At 47.8% G+C, this 16,855-nt stretch overlaps 1 protein-coding gene across 1 annotated transcript in view; it reads right to left on the reverse strand.

The window, feature by feature from the left end:
- The window catches only part of RNF157 (ring finger protein 157), a 75,619-nt gene extending 59,003 nt beyond the window's left edge, over nt 1-16,616 (reverse strand). The window contains exons 1-2 of the mRNA XM_077833727.1: nt 16,529-16,616; nt 2,346-2,464 (exon numbers count right to left, since the gene is read on the reverse strand). Coding sequence (XP_077689853.1) covers nt 2,346-2,464; nt 16,529-16,616 — 207 coding nt within the window. The remainder of the gene's footprint in view (nt 1-2,345; nt 2,465-16,528) is intronic.
- Between the last annotated feature and the right edge of the window lie 239 nt (nt 16,617-16,855).

Genomic DNA, 16,855 nt, shown 5'->3' on the forward strand with positions numbered 1-16,855 from the left:
CAGGAAGTGAAGGCAATTCACACGCAAGAAAGGAGCTAATGGAATCTCTGACCGCAGAACTTTCCACTCCAATTGTTAAAGCAATAACGGTCATGTCAAAGCAACAGGACACAACAGGGGTAACTCACATTAATATTATAACCTGAAATTAACACACCCCTACAATAAGAGTCAATATGGTAGAATGTGGTTAAATTTCTTCCATTTCAGCCACATAGTTGGAAAATATTTCTCTCTCATTTCCAAGACAATTTCAGAAGTTAAAAAGTTATAAAATTATTTGTTTTTCAGCAATTACAAAGCAATGTTCTCATATAAAATAATCCTTTTGCTTTACCCTTGCCAAGCCTAATTTAAACATGCGGGTTGAAGGTGGTGCTTTCTGTGCCAGCCCACCCATACTTTGGTATATCTCCAGGAGGAAAACAAAGGGAACATAGAAAGGCAACAGTTTGTCAGTCAATCTGCAATCAGATTTTCACAGGCCGAGTTTTCTAAGTGTCCGTGCAAATGATAAAATTTGCACGCAAGGCCAATTACCACGAGCAATTCAAGTGGAAAACAGCAGCTGGGTTGTGGGTGTGGTCTCTAACCTCAGTATTTATATTCAACACCCGTGTGAGTAGTTCTCAACCTTTCCCCATGCTACCACCCCTCTCCCTGTTAACAGTACGGGAAGAGCAGGGTGGTTATGAGCCAAGTTAAGAACAAAAAGAAAAGGTGGACTTGTGGCACTTTAGAGACTAACCAATTTATTTGAGCATAAGCTTTCTTGAGCTACAGCTCACTTCATCGGATGCATTCAGTGGAAAATACAGTGGGGAAATGTATATACACAGAGAACATGAAACAATGGGTGTTACCATACACACTGTAACCAGAGTGATCACTTAAGGTGAGCTATTATCAGCAGGAGAGCTGGGGAAGGGGGGGACCTTTTGTAGTGATAATCAAGGTGGGCCATTTCGAGCAGTTGACAAGAACATCTGAGGAACAGTGGGGGGTGGGGGTGGGGATAAACATGGGGAGTTAAGAACCTTTGACTTAGGTAAATAGGGCTGATTAAGCTGTAAGAATCAGTGTCTTTGCTGCCACTGAAGAATGGTGTTACCAGCAAAAGATGCTGGGTGACAACAGTCAGACTCTTGCCATTGGGAAAGAGTGTCTGCTTTACACACACTTCTGGGGGTGGAGAGAGATTCGGCATGCACCCCTATATCCTTCACCCAACACACTGGGAGCCTGATTTTTGAATACAGGGGCCTGAGAGAACATCACAAATCCAGCATCTGCACATGGGTACTCACAGGACATACCATCACAGAAAATGCACGAATCCAGGTGGCGACCTGTCAAGAGTCCTGAGATATGTAATCTCGCTGGCCTAGTTAGGGCCCAGTGTTTGGAAATGGAGCCTCCCGGGTGCAGAGTGCAGGCCTCAGCAGGGGTGGCCTGTGCCCGTCAGCCCGGCTCTTGGACAAACCAAAGAATGCTGACTGGCTGAGTCTGGCCCTCGTCACTTGCGCCAGGAGGGGAATTAAAGACAAGCCAATGGAAGTTATGGTAGGTGGAGCAGATGCATACACCAGCCTTTCCTGCCTTTGATGCCTGGGCTCAAACACAAGCTCACATCACAAGGGAGCGTGAGCTGGGTAGTCTCTGACCCACCGCCTCATTTGCATGCATCCCAGCTCAGCGCCCTGGCAGTGTGTGTTCTCAAGAGAGCCAGCAATGGTTTTCCACTGAATGCATCCGATGAAGTGAGCTGTAGCTTATGCTTAAATAAATTTGTTAGACTCTAAGGTGCCACAAGTCCTCCTTTTCTTTTAGCAATGATTGGGCAAGGACATTGAATACCAGCTTTAAGCTGCACTGGAATGGCTGCCTTGAGAAGCTCGTCGATGGCCTGCCCGCACCAGTGCTATCGGCATCTCCATTTTGTGAGTACTAGAGTCACCCACCAATTTAGAAGGCAAAATCCTGGGCCTGTTGAAATTAGTGGGATCTCACCCAGAGAGCAGAGCATCCGTTAGACATCTTCTAGTTGTAGGGATGGGCCTGAAACCACCCAACTTGGAAGAAGTTCAGATCTGCATCTAAAATTCATGGCTGTCCCTTGCATGCTGCTCTCTGTAATGGGCTAATCCAAACACCCCCACAAACTTTGGGAAGCTTGTATCCAGGGATCTGAGTTTTGTAGCTCGGACCCAGATACCATGGTGATAGGCGTGGGATAAGAACCCAAACATAACAAATTTCTCTGTCCAATGGCAATTCAAGCCCTATGTCTCACAATGTCAGATTCCTCCCTAACTGCAAACCCAGCTGAATGAATTTCACTTTACCACTACAGGTCGGTTTCCCAGGAAGTTCAGGTCGCTGTTCTCTCCAAAGAGGTAGCCCTCCGGGTGCGTGGAGTCGAACTTCTCACCTCCCATGATGAAATGGCTGGCAAAGTAGCTCCCTAAAAAGGGACAGAAGAAATAGAGGCTGTCAAATGCACTGAATAGAGCTGGAAAGTGAATTCAATAAACTGCTAAGCAATTAAATGGTCCCAGCGATTTCCAGCTCAGTCATGATGCCACTTGGGGCAATGACGCATTCTGTGGGTAGAATGGCAGTGGAGTCACTGCTGAAATTAATCATGTTTAGTAATGCGCTCAGATTTTGCTTTATCTGGGGAAGCGCTTCACTTCAATCCCCTGGGGCTGAAGCCACCAAAACCAGCTGTAACTGACAAGAGACCTGTTCAAAACTGTGACATTGTGGAGGGATGATCCAAGGTCTCAAGAACTAGGAGCCCTATTCTTCATGCTGTCTGAGTAACTAAGACAGTCCTTCTGCTTGGAATTAGCACCACTGTCCACATTAACTGTCTAGTCTGAAAGGGAAACTCCTGGGAGTTGTTCTGTTCCCGTATTTTGGTGATTAGACAGAGTCACAGAAGAGAGGACAACTTAAGGCAGCTTTTAAGAGACACCCGTCCTGATGTCAGCAGCTCCTCTTACCTAGCTCAGAGGAGGGGACCATTTTAATGACACGTCCCCAAAAGGACCTGTCAGTAAGTAGTGCTCCCGTCCTACTTGGAACAAAACTGCACAGAGTCATCCTGGAGTCTGGTTTGTTAACCACGACACTTCCAAAATAACCCTATGAAAACCCCAGCCTCAGTCTTCCCTCCACGCGCGGCTGCTCCTAGGGGTCTTTCCATCATGACCAGTGCACTCCACCCCTCTGCGTGCCCGTGCTCTCTCTGATGGGATGCCTACCCTACCATTGCCACCTCCCTTGCTCCTTTGCCAGGGATATCAGCTAGCTACCCACAGGAGTCAGTGAAACCTACTAAATGGCTTTCCCAGCAGGATCACCAATCAGGTAAGGAGGTGGGTTATTTCCAGCAGACACTGACAGCCTGGACGGGCCTCCTTAAACTGCTCACAGTCAGACTGAAATGATAGCCTTCCTCACTGGAAATCAGACAGTTTCCAAGTTGCTACGAAGCGTGGAAGGGTCATTTCAACAAAGCAACCCCCTTCTCCCCACTCCCTGGTGTTTTTAAGCGATAGAAGTGACTTTGCCATCTCTTGGAAGTGGATCTACAATGCCACTCCCTTCGGCTTTGTTTAATCCAAATTTATTTATTTAAATCGCAGTAAGGGAAACTGGACAAACAGAAGACAGAAAAAAAATCATCAGAATTTGCAAATCTAGAACTGTGTCCATTACGTGCCCGTGAAATAAAGCATCAGTAGGGGTTGAATCAGATACTCTGCAAATAAATTAACCCTGTCCCACAGGCCAGCACAAGGCATAGGTGTCACTTAGCCCCGTGGACTTGCTTAGACCTTGGGTTTTCCCCCTGAAAAGGGGACCCAGTTCAGCCCCGGGAGTTCCACTCTGGTAGCAGTCATTATTACATCATATGAAAGAGAGAACTCCACATTTAAGGCCCTCTCATGGCAAACCTGTTCCCTTTGGTCCCATTTACTTCCTCAGAGCAGCATTATGGCAGCTTCCGGTCCAATTGTTAGCCTGATTATAAAGTGCATCTCTGGTCTAGTTGGTTGGGTCTCTTTGCAACTGGTTAGAGTGATTGTATTACACAGTAGCTCTCTTTTATCAAGAAAAACCTCTCTGCAGGTCAGACTTTGAGATCGTCATGCAGATTTTACTGAGGGTAACATTTTCAAGTGCACAGAAGTGATAGAAGAGCCCAAGTTTGTTTCTCAGGCAAATTCCCAATGGAGACAATGAGAATCTGCTTGCAAAAGGATTTAGGCATGTTGGCCAAATCTTGAGGTCAGTTTTCATCAGTACAGGGACCTTAGTGAAAAGTACAATTAAGGTTTACCTCTAATTATGACCTATGTCTAGCACATTCTTCCTTCAGCACCTGCACACGGCCTGTTAATGGACACTATCTACTTGCCCCTGGGGAGAGCAGATCCCCAACATGAGTTAATGCACCACATACATTTCCCAGACCTCTGACACCTGCCCCTTCGCCCTCTAAACAATTCACAGATTTCACAGTAAAAGGTCAAACCAACTTTTAACAAGCTAGCCTTAATCCCAGCCATGCCAGCAGAATGGATAGCCTCTGACTTGCAAGAGATAAAAGAGGGAGGATTGTTCTCCAATGATTCTTCAGTTTCACAAATGCAGGGAGAGCAGATAAACCTTGAGGATTAGAAACAGAGGTATTAATCCTTGTAATAGACTGGATTTAATTTCTAGGGTTGCTGGAGAATACGGCTGCGGCAGCCCCTCTTCCTCCACCCCTCGCCCCCATCACCCAGTCACTGTCATGCCAGAATGCAGGGATGTCTCCAAAAGCCCCAGGAATGGAGGAAATGGGAGTAGCTAGAGGTCAGAAGCTGAGTCAGTCTAGCTCTGTGGCTGAGCCAGTAAATACTGCTGGAGTAGGGAAATACTGACACACACTACAAAACACTGGGCCCATTTCTGCTCTCACTGACTCCGTGTAAATCAGGAACGATTCTGGTGTAGCCAATGGAGTTAAAAACTGGTGTGGGACCAGACTCAGACCCTGTGTGTCTCAATATATCTGTTCAGTTCAAACAGTGACTGCCTACAACTCCCAGCTTTACACTGGCATGTCTCTGCAGCTCCTAGGGGGAGGGGTGGCCAGGGGGGCTGTGTGCGCTGCTTGCGCCCACAGGCACCGCCCCCGCAGCTCCCATTGGCTGTGGTTCCCGGCCAATGGGAACTGCGCCTATGGAGCTGGGTTAGGGTTAGGGGACATGCCAGTCGGAGCCGGGTAGGGATCCTGCCAGCCCCACCAATCCCCTCTCACCCAGCACCAGCAGGGGTCCTGGGCCGCACACCACCACCCACCTCCCCTCCCCTACAGGGATACTGGGCCACCCCCCCAGCACCCCTGGACCGCCCCTCCGCCCCCATAGCACCCATGGCCCCCCAGCCCAAATTTCAGTTAGGGGTATATAGTAAAAGTCATGGACAGGTCACTGGCCCGTGAATTTTTGTTTACTGCCCATGATCTGTCCGTGACTTTTACTAAAAATCCCCGTGACTAAAATGTAGCCTTACTTATAAACACTTTGGTGCAAGGACTGGTTCTCACTGTTGATGCAATGGGGCCACACCTGAAACTGGCCCCTTTAGGCACTACCATATTACAAATAATAATACAGTTGTTTAATTAACCTTAACTTATACAGCTGTTTAATTAACCTTAATTTTCATGTTCTGTCATTTGAGCGCTTTGCACCCTTTGGCACCCGTGGACCCCATGCAGATACAGGGGTCTACCGATGCTGGATCAGGGCTTTCCGGGGGGTAGGAGGGTAGGAGGTGACATTTGATCTGATTCCAAGCAGCAGCTAAAAGTTACATTGTGAAATACAAAAGAAGAAAACCACCAGACACCTAAGCAGGTACAATGACGTAGCTCACAGCTGAGGAAGGCTCGACGATCAATTATTGATGCCTGCTGCTTTCTGGCCCCATTTTCCACGTGCATAATTTATAGGTAAGATAGTTTCACAGAGAGAAAGCAGCCATCTGAAAGAACCCAACAGTGAGCTGCCCTCAACCTTTGCTAAAACCGATATGGGCACATGTGTGAGGAGGAGGAGAGGCGAGGACATACATCACATGGTTTCACTTGGACAGATGAAGTGACTTGGGCAGAAGAGTAAATCACAGAAGTGCACATTAAACCTTATAAGGGGAGTTTCCGAGGCCCCTAAAAAAGTTTAAAAGGGGGCAGCTTGCAGTAAGCAGCAGTGCCATTTATTGCCTCTGCTCGACAATCCTGGAGCCCTGGGTTCAAATCCTGATCTAGCACCAAGATCCATTTCCCACTACGCTCAGGGGAAAGGCCCCCGCTGGACTGGGCACTTAGACCACAAGGAGAACGATGGTCTCCAGTTAGTTCTCAGTGAGCATGCTCCCCAGACAGGCGATAGCGGGCTCTCTGCAGGGCAGTGGCTGCAGATCAGAAGGGAGGGGTCTCTTACCGGTGTCTGGCACTCGATAGAGAGCACATGCAGAGCCGCCTGAGGAAGCTGGCACGGCATCTGCCTCGACAATGCCTGGTTCTAGGTCGGGCCCGGCAGCCTCTCGCTTTCCTGAGTGACTGAAGTTCAGGGTAAAGGTCAAAAGAAGTGGAAGGCCAGGGCCCAATGCCCCCGATGCAGGCAAGGGAGAGCAAAAGCTAGCATAGATGGGGCAAACTCACATGGAAACCCCTCTGCAGGACTGGGGCTCTGAGGCAGGGGAATCAGGGGGAAGCCACTTTACGTGGCTTGCTCTCATCAGAACCCAGGGGAGCTCAACACCACAGTCAGTGCAACAAGCGCCGGCTCCTACTCCCCCTGTGCACAGGGGTGGGCAGGGGAGTCAACGGCTGCATTTCTCCCAAGGGAGCAATGATGCTGGAAAAGCTCCCTGTGCAGGCTTGGACCTTCTTTTGCCTGGGATCAGAGGGACTTGGAGACTGTCCCGCCTGCCTCCTCTGTGGCTGGCCCAACCCCTCCACCTTTCGCATTAGTCCGAACCCCATCAGTTGAGATAAAGGGTTGTCTTGTGGCCGCTGGGACTCAGCAGCTCTGGGCTGTTTCCAGATCCACCAGATGCCCTGCGTGACCTGGTGCAAACCAAATGATCTCCCTGGGCCTCAGTTCCTCATCTGTGAAATGGGGATATGGTATGTGGTATCACTCACCCCCTGGTGAGCCATTGGGGCTGCATCTTCCCACATTCACGCTGCATTCCCTCTTCCCTTCATAAACACCGCCTTCCTTTTAGACGCAGACTCAGTGCTTGCGAGAGGGGAAATGTTGCCTATTAAGGGTGCCCAAGGAAGGTGTTTAGTTTTCTCAGGTTTCTGGGTGCAGGCTTGAGCGGCTTTTGTTTTGTAATCTGAAGAGGAACCCCTAAATAGTGAACCAGGCCCTTGTTGCTGCTGACACCACCTGGCGGAGCGGTTACACACCTTTTGTCTCTCTTATCTAGTTAGACTGTAAGCGCTACTGGGCAAGGACTGTCCCTTACTGTGCACTTGTACAGCACCTAACACAGCAAGGCCCTGGTCTCAGCTGTGGCGTCTAGGTGCTACTGCAATACCAATAAATAGCAACACCACTCAGTCAGCTGAACCTTGGGGTTTGCTAGCCTCCTGCCCCCAGCTCATAGGTTTAAGGGGTATGTAAGAGAAGGGGTTGAGGGGAAGAGTTGCCTAGTGATTTTGGTGCTAGCCTGGGACTCAGGAGACCCGGGTTCAAGTCCCATCTCTGCCACAGACTTCCTGTGTGACCTTGTGCATTTAGTCTCTCCGTGCCTTGATTTCCCAACTATAAAATGCAGATAACAGCATTGACCTACCCCACATGGGTGTGGTAAGGATAACTACACCATATGCTGTGGTAGTGGGGGGTATATGACAGATTTCATTATGCTCAAAATTGAGTGAAAATATCCCACCTTTTACCATCACTAATACAGGATCACTTTGGCACACAAGAAGTCAGGATATGGAAAGTAAGTTGGCAAATGGAATAAGAAAAAGCATTAAAGGGAAAAATAAATAAATAAAAGCATTTCCAAGACTTGTTTGTTTTTCTGTTATCAGGGAAAAAGATCTAGAAACAACTCCTTACTGGAGGAAAAATGTCTATCTTCCACGCCAGCTACCATGAAATCACGTGGACACAAGCAACTAAAGCTCTGGATCAATGCGTGCCTTTGGATTTTTCTCCAAGTTACCTTGATAACAGCAAGATGTCTTGGCCCCTAGCTATGCTTGAGCCCTCTTTTCAATATCAAAACTCCGCTTATAAAGCCTTATAAATTTTCCATATGCCCAGCAGAACGGCCATCAGTCATGGCAGAGGAGATTAAAGACAGAAGTGGTAAGTTGATGGTTTTGTCTCATCCACATGAAAGAGGAGAAGGAGTAATCAAATGGGCTGTGCTGGTCCAATGCTCTCCTCCCAGTTAGGTGCAAAAGGGGGAAGAGTGAGCTGTAGCTCACGAAAGCTTATGCTCAAATAAACTGGTTAGTCTCTAAGGTGCCACAAGCACTCCTTTTCTTTTAACAGATCCATTGTTGCATGGAGTTTGCTGTCTCTGTGTAGAAGGGCTCCCGATCAGCCTGCAGTGAGCGCAAAGTGAATGGCTCCAGCAGGATCAGAGGTTAGTTTGTTATATGCTGCAGTTCCATGTCAACTATGACATCGGACTCCCGAAACACTGACTGTTTCCATCATGCTGCTGCCTCCATCGCCAGTTTATGGTTTGCAGTCTTAATACTTTGCTTCCTTTCCTCCCTGAAGTCACTCACACAGGCATGCACCTAGGCCATGAGCAACAAGACTAGAGATTATTCTACGCTGACCCCAGGTGCAGGAAAACTTGCAAACCAGGCTACCCTGCCCCACCTCCGGTGAAGAGCTTGCTTTGAACATTCTCCCAGAGATCAGCCCTTGAGCGAAACACTTTAACTGCCTAGGCACTGCTGGGAAGGGAGGGGAGGAGGGGTTTGAATTCCCCTCTGTCAAGCAACAAGCTTCCTATTATTGGTTAATTATAATTCTTTAACTGACACCTGCCTCAAGAGGATTAAAAGCCTGTCAAGGACGGTTAAATGGTTGAGGGAGAGCCAGGCTCTAATGAGATTTAAAACTTCTGAGACCTCAAGGAACAAATTAAGAATACAGTATAAGCGAACCGCACTATTTTAAAAAAGCGACAGAAGTTTGAACAAGGCATCATGATGTCACCTGTACATTCAGACAAGCCTCGTGTATCAGCATCCCCCCGCCAACATATTCATGTAAAAGAAGTCACAGATGTACACAAAAAGGAAAGGAGGACTTGTGGCACCTTAAAGACGAACAAATTTATTTGAGCATAAGCTTTTGTGAGCTACAGCTCACTTCATCGGATGCTCACAAAAGCTTATGCTCAAATAAATTTGTTCGTCTCTAAGGTGCCACAAGTACTCCTTTTCTTTTTGCGAATACAGCCTAACACGGCTGCTACTCTGAAACCTGTCAAGATGTACACAATGCATATTTGATCCTAAGGATGCTACTGGGCTCCTTTTTTTGTGTGTGTGCCGAACACCCAGCAGGTGAATTGCTCTAGAGAAGGAATCTTGGGTTTGTCCTGTTCCAGGAAGAGATCTAATTAGGGTTCCCCCTACAATACTGTATACTCAGAGACAAAGAACTCCGCCATGGAGTACTGACAAGCACAAGGCTAGGAAGCTGGCAAGCAGCAGACAGCTTTTCCCAGTTACCGCACATCACAGTGTGATGCAAGGCAAATGCGCTAATGGCAGCTGGGCTAATCAACTTAGGTGCATAAATAAAGCTCTCTTGCAAGTGTCCAATCGCTGTGGGTCTGTTTCCATTTTGCTGATCATGAAGAATTTGCTCAGGAGGAGGGGGTGGGTGGAGAAAGATAATGCCCCGTCCGGCTCTATAGAAAACATTGCAGTTTAAACAGGAGTCAATTGACACCCTACACAGACAGCTCCCTCATCAAGTGGGCTGATGGGCATTGTACATCTTGAGAACCCCTATGCACATAAAGCAATTGAAGCCAGTTTTGCAGGTTTTCTAGAATCTATAGCTGACAATCATCTGAGACTGCAGCTTTACATTTAATTTCAGCTCCAAATCTGCTATACCACATTTCTTGCAATACACACCATTCATTACACTTCATACTCAGGATTACACATTAGTTACATTCCATCCCTTAGGAACAAAGGGCTGAAACCACTTTACAGTTAAAAGGTGCACCACAGGGCAGTGTTACAGGGCGGATGAGAGGGTGACAATTTTTACAAAGGGGTTTGAAATTAAAAGAACAATGAAAATGGGTGGATGTGTTGGGGGGGGCAGATTCATACTTTGTCTTGAAGCACTTAGCACACTGTTGGTGACGCAGAAATAATCATATTGGGACTCCAAACACAACTGGGTTGGGCTAGTGCATTACAGCCCTAAAGGGAAACTGATTAAAAAAAAAGAGAGAGAGAGATGAAACTGACCAGGTTACTGCCACTGTCCAACCTGATCTAAGTGGAGCAAACAGCATAAATGGGGATATGTCAATTACTTTTTTTCATGCCGATTGGATCATCTAAGATGTTACTAATAACACACATAAGGGATTCTTCTCTAAATGTACAGTAAAGCCTCTGCTTCTAGCCACCTGCTCTCCACACCTGTGTTAACGGTTCGGTTTGCAAAATCTCAGTCCCTGTGAGATTTCCCAGCAAGAGTAAATGTAGCAGGAAACCCCCAGCAGCCACCTGCAAACCCCTCCCTCCCCCGCACACACACACCTGCATAAATTGTTTGTAATCAACCTGTGCCAATGACTGCTGTTTTTCCAGTAGAGAAGAAGGTCAGCAGTGTTTTAACTGCAAACTTAGGGCAAGATCATGCCCAACCCTGTGCAGGCATGCAAGGAAAAGGGGGAGGGGGAGGAGTTCAGACACTAGGATCCACCCCACCTTTTGTCTGGGCAGAAACCAGAAGCGCACCTGATGCACTCCACTGTAAGGTGCAGTGGATGCAGAGGATTTTGGAGGCATCATCTCTTTCTCAAGAGCTGCTCGGGCCTGATGCACATCTGCATTTCCTACTGTGGGAAGTGGTTCCAAGCCACCCCTATACCCCATTGTGTTCTGGCTCATTTAGATCAGTGCAATAAGCCAGAGAGAAGACCTCAAGAGAAAGCACAGGGAGGACAAAGCCGGAACAGGAGACCGCTGTCTGGACTGTCTTTTTTTAAACAAACGAAAAATAGGCAGCCACAAGCCAAAAACCGTGGAGTCCTTGAGTCCCTGCGGCGGCCTCTGATACAAACAGCGGAGCTTGTTCGTATTATTTGTATTCCAGTAGCACCTACGGACTTCGACCAAGTATAGGGCCCCATGGTGTTGTGCCAATGCAGGGGAGACAGTTACTGCCCCAAAATCTCCCCTCTAGCCAGTGGGTGGGAGGCAAAGCAAAGGCACAGCAGGGGTACATGACTTGGCCAAGGCCACACAGAAGGGCACTGGCAAAGGAAGATGTCGAGCACAGGCATCCCAGCTCCTAACCTAATCCCCTGGATCATCCCACGACCCTTCCTCTTCTTTTGACTGTCACCTGGATGGACTGCTCAATTCCATCAGCGCGCCAGCATGACTCAGCACCTTAACCGTGGGATCAAACCCCAGTATTTTGTTTGCACGTCACCGGTTGATTAGATCCCTCACTGCTCGTCATGGCAGAGCCACCCGTACGCTCAGAGCACCTAAGATTCAGTCTGTGCATTTCAATAAAACCACCTCTGTATACCATAGTAGGCTGGACACTGGGTGGGGGAAATCAGCTTGTAAAGATAAACAAGCCTCCTTGACAAATAGTTTCTGAGGCAGATTCCGTTATGGAGAAGGCCCAGTGTGACAGTGAGCACCCAATTATCAGACCCAATGGGGACTCGGATCGCTGCACTGCTGCGATTTCACAGCTTTCACAGATTTTAAGGCCAGAAGGGTTCATTAGGATCATCTAGTCTGAGCTCCTACATAACACAGACCAGAGAGTCTCACCCAGCGATTCCTGCCTCAGGAGTACATCGACACCGCATCAGCTGACTTGAGCCAGCCAAGGGTCTTTCAGTGCAGTGTAGACATACCCTAATAGTCCAACAACCTGAGGCTGAACTACACAGCCATTAGAAAGACATCCAGACTTGATTTAAAGACTCCAGGTGATGGGGAATTTGCCACAACCCTTGGTGATCTGTTCCAACAGTTAGTTACTCTCATTGTTAAACATCTGCCTCTTGTTTCCAGTTGGGTAAACTGGGGGTCTGGATACACTTATCCCAGCACATACAGTCTTCAAATTGGCTTCCACATCACTACATCCCCTGAGGAGCTGCTACACAGGAGATTTATGAACGGATGCTTTGGAGGTGCTCCCCCCGTTTGTCTAGGTGGCAGAGGCGAATGAGAAGAAACAGGCGCAGTGTCCACAGTTACACCTACCCAGCGACTCTGAACATCTCACGGGAGTGATGCAAGAGTAGCCACAGCCACCTCTTCCAGCCCACAGAGCACGGGGAAGGAGCTACAGAACCGCAATCTAGCGCTGGTGCATCGCCCCGCCCCGAGCCTCCTGCACGCTTCACCCACCGTAGAGCTCGAGTAGTGAGTTGAAGTAAATTTCACCCTTAAACCTGGGGCGCAAGCTGAGTTACTTGCACCTTCCAGCCAGTAGAAAGGAAACTAGATGTAACTAGGGAGCAGAGAAAGGGAGTCACCTTTTTCCCACACAATGAATAATAGTGCATTTCAATTCTTCACATAACCACCCCGACCCAGCTTAATGAGAAGCAAGAGGACATGGCCAGATTTCATTAATATGGCTGCATGTGTCTGACGACTTGCACGCATGAGTAAAGTGCCCGAGTCAGCAGAACCATGACTTTGGCCAAAGCAGCGTCTCAGACTTTCAACAGAGAAACAGCTCTGGCTGGGTAGAATAAGACACTTACGCAGTGAGGGAAAGGGCACCTGACAAGCCCCATGCTACAGGCTGATCAGTTAGGCCCGGAACCCCCAAATCTATGAGAAAACAATGGGAGCTGCAAAACCGCCGCACCTCTGAAGCAGGGAACCAAGGACCATGCGTACGTTCTGAGCCCCACCACTCCCACTTTGCTACAGCTATCATGTTCCCCCACCGCCGGAGAAGGTTACTTGTAATAATACACCCAGCTCTCGATTTACATTCCCAACGTTTGCATTTCAGAGACTGTTTACACTTCACAGATGCGATGCATGACACTTGTAGAAATCAGCACCACAAGCATCTCGCCCAGAACTGTTCTAACTCAGCTGTCCGGCAAAATTGAAAGAAAATCCCACTTAAGACCACAAGCAAAACAACTGTAATCTCTCTTGGTCACTAGTCCCCGGTCATCTTAGGTTTGGATGGTTGTATTTGCTCCCAACACAACTTCCGATAAACAACCAACTTAGTGAATTACTACTTCAGTTCCTGGTGCAGCCTCACAACTCTGGACCCGAAACACACTAAAAAGAAAAAAAAAAAAAAATCACATGGGGGAACCCAGACAGTGCTGGGATCTGCCCTAATGCACCACGCTGCACTTGGCCTCGTAACAGAGTGCTCCAGTACCAGATTTGACACAGCCAAGAAAACTCTGTCCCCAAGCAACCGAGCTGAAGATGAGAAAGTCCTTCTCATTCATGCAGAGGTCACTTTATACAGGAGCAGGATAAAGACATATACCCCAACACCGCAGCCTCCAGTCTATTCAGTCCTTGACATTTTGAGTACATCAAATCATAGTAATACTAAACTAACCCATTGCCCTTCCTCAGCATCTTCCATCTGAGGACTGCAAAGCAGCTTACAGACATTGATGAATTATGCCTCTCAAATCCCGGTGAAGTAAGTGGGGGAAGTATTATCACCCTCATTTCACAGGTAGGGAAACTGAGGCTCAGAAAGGTTAAGTGACTTGCCTGGGATGACAGAGCCAGGAATAGATTCCCCGAGGCGGGGCCTCGGAGGAAGGAGCGATATGGGGGGCAGAGTCATGGTTTGGGCACCGGTGCCCCCTCCCCACTTTTAGGAAGCTTCCACCATTCCTGATGGGGATCTGAGGCAGAGAGATTAAATGACTTTCCCAAGGTCACACATGGAGTCTGTGGCAGCACCAGGAGTTAAATCCACATCTCTCAAGTACTCATCCAATACCTTAACTACAAAGCTATCATTCCTCCTCTTCACAGGTTTCCTTCCGAACTTGAGATACCTACTATAAATGTCACTCGTTTCCCGCCCCCCCAAAGATTGTCCATCAGTTCACGATGCAAAGCTTAGTTACAGTTAAGTAAGGCAAAATAAAAGGATGCAACAAAAATGACAGCATTTAAAACGACTCATGGGAAAGTGGAAAGAGAATCATCTCCAGCAGTCCCAGCACACGCCAACCTCACAGTATCTACTGCAGTACTCAGGGACTCCGCATAACTTCCCTTGCTGTAAAAACGTGCAACTCCTGTGTGTGCATCAAGAGGAGATTAAAAGCAGCAGGAATCACCGGTTTAAAATTATGACCCCACCAGAATACACCTTGTAGCATGACTGGTGGAAAAGAGGTTGTTAAAGGTCAAAAAGAGGTTGTTAAAGGTCAATAACCAGACAGATGTTTCAGCAGACCAATTCCAGCTGTGCTCGCTATTACAAAGGCAAGCACATATTTTCAGTACGGAAACACAGTTTATGTTAGCGGTAATTCTTTCTAAAAAGGTCCTTGATAGTAATTAGCTAGTAGTTTCTTATAGCACTGAAGACCCTTAGCTTTTACCTTAACCTATTAATAATATTCAGTGCCTCAAGGCTCGTTTTGCAAACCAAGTACAAATGCATAGTGGATCAAGACATCTTCAAAATATGCACCCCCTAATGTAACACTTTGCACATCCATATCACCTTCCATCCAAGGATTTATTACTGAATTAACCCTCTCATAAGATAGACATTGGCATTCCCATTATACAGGGGGGAAAGGAGGTCAGTCTTTCCTCAAGGTCACTCGCTCTTCCATGAGGAAGAGCCAAGAGCAGATTCCCAAACTGCTGACTCTCAGTACTGTGTGGTTTCATCTAGAGCAGTGCTACTCAAAGGGGTGGTCCGCGGATCGGTGCCAGTCCGCAAGCCATCGGCTGCCAGTCTGCTCGCATCTTGGAAAAAAAAATTGCCAGTCCCCCACATCAGATAGCTTGAGAAGCACTGCGCTAGACCAGGCATCCTGCCTGCATGATCATGTCAGAAGCACAGGTTCAGCAGCTAGGAGAATTGCAAACCACACTCATGAAATCCTCAGGGGAAGGGTTGGTCTCAGATTGATCAACAGGGAACCAGACAGGAGTTTAAACAATGGTTTTAAAAATAACATGCAGCCCTGGTGAGTATCTGTAAAAGCACAAGCCCCCAGCGCTTTGAGTTATATTGTCACCCTGGGAATTATTCTTCAAAACACAAAAGAAAAATGAAGTGGAACATGATACAGCTAAGTTTTTAAAGCCAGACAATTGTTTGCACCTTGTAATGGCAATGTATCAATGCAATCTGCTATTTAAAAGAGAATCATTAAGCTGGCAGACTGGAATTGAACCTGTACTTATTGAAGTTCTTGTCAGAACCCAAAGTTCTTTCCTCGCCATTGAATATTTGTAACCCGTTCTTTTCTGTGCCACACAAATAATGCATAACGCTAGCAAGAACGGCTGATGACACAGCTTTGTGTAACAGGCCAGAATTTTATAACCCCCCACCCAGCGTTTATCCATTTCATTTTTCTAAATGCAAGTAACACACGAGCCAAACATTCCAACCTGTGTGAACAGACATAAGACACCACACTTACGGTTAATGTGTATTCCATCCATGCACACACAAAGATGGGTATGTAGCAATTCATTGTGGGATGCTGTGGTCCCAATTCAGTTTTTACTAGGGACTTCAAAGGGAATTTTGTCAGACCAAGGACTGAGCAAAACTCAGTTAAGTCTCTGGATTTAGCCCTATAGCTGTAGCCACATTAGATACAATTAATAAAACAAATAGAATAGAAAGCCATTTCTTTACCACTGAGCACAGTGCCATGAATGTCACCAATATAATTCAGGCCCCGTGTAAAAATATTGCAGCCTTACAGAGTATCAGCAGGCAAGCAAGGGAAAAGAGGATTTAGGGCAGTCCAGACCTTTGAGAACCTTTGCCTGGAAGCTCATTCTTCCTGAAACAAACTCCACGAAAACCGATCAACTTCAGAAACTACTGCATCGCCTCCCACCCCGCAAAAGGACCGGACCAGCCCTTTTCCCTCGCCACACAGGGTGAAATGATTGCGACACTAGTTGAGGTTGGAGTTACCTCCTGAACGTGCACAGGTCAGTCACACTGCTTCCCATACCTCCCCGCTCTTTAAGCCTTACCGGATTTCGGAGGATATCTGTAGACTGAATTAGAAGGGATGTCCACCTCTTCCACCCCGGCGTTCTGCCTGCTGGTCAGCGCCCCCATGGCTGCGCCTTGCGGAGGGGATCCAGGGGCTGGGAGGTGCTGCTGGGCTGGGGGGGGAATGCAAGAGCCGGCAATGCAAGCGGGGGAGGAGGAGGGCAGCCTCACAGTGCCCTCAGTCAACCGCACTGGCTGTGCCCCCTGCTCCTTCAGTGGGGCGGCTGCCGCCTTGACTCTCCTGCTGCTGCTGCTGAGCAGGGGACAGGAGCAGCTGCCCTCACTCCCATCCCTTCCTCGCCGGA

Source organism: Eretmochelys imbricata, chromosome 14, assembly GCF_965152235.1.
Source record: "Eretmochelys imbricata isolate rEreImb1 chromosome 14, rEreImb1.hap1, whole genome shotgun sequence".
Taxonomy (NCBI): Eukaryota; Metazoa; Chordata; order Testudines; family Cheloniidae; genus Eretmochelys; species Eretmochelys imbricata.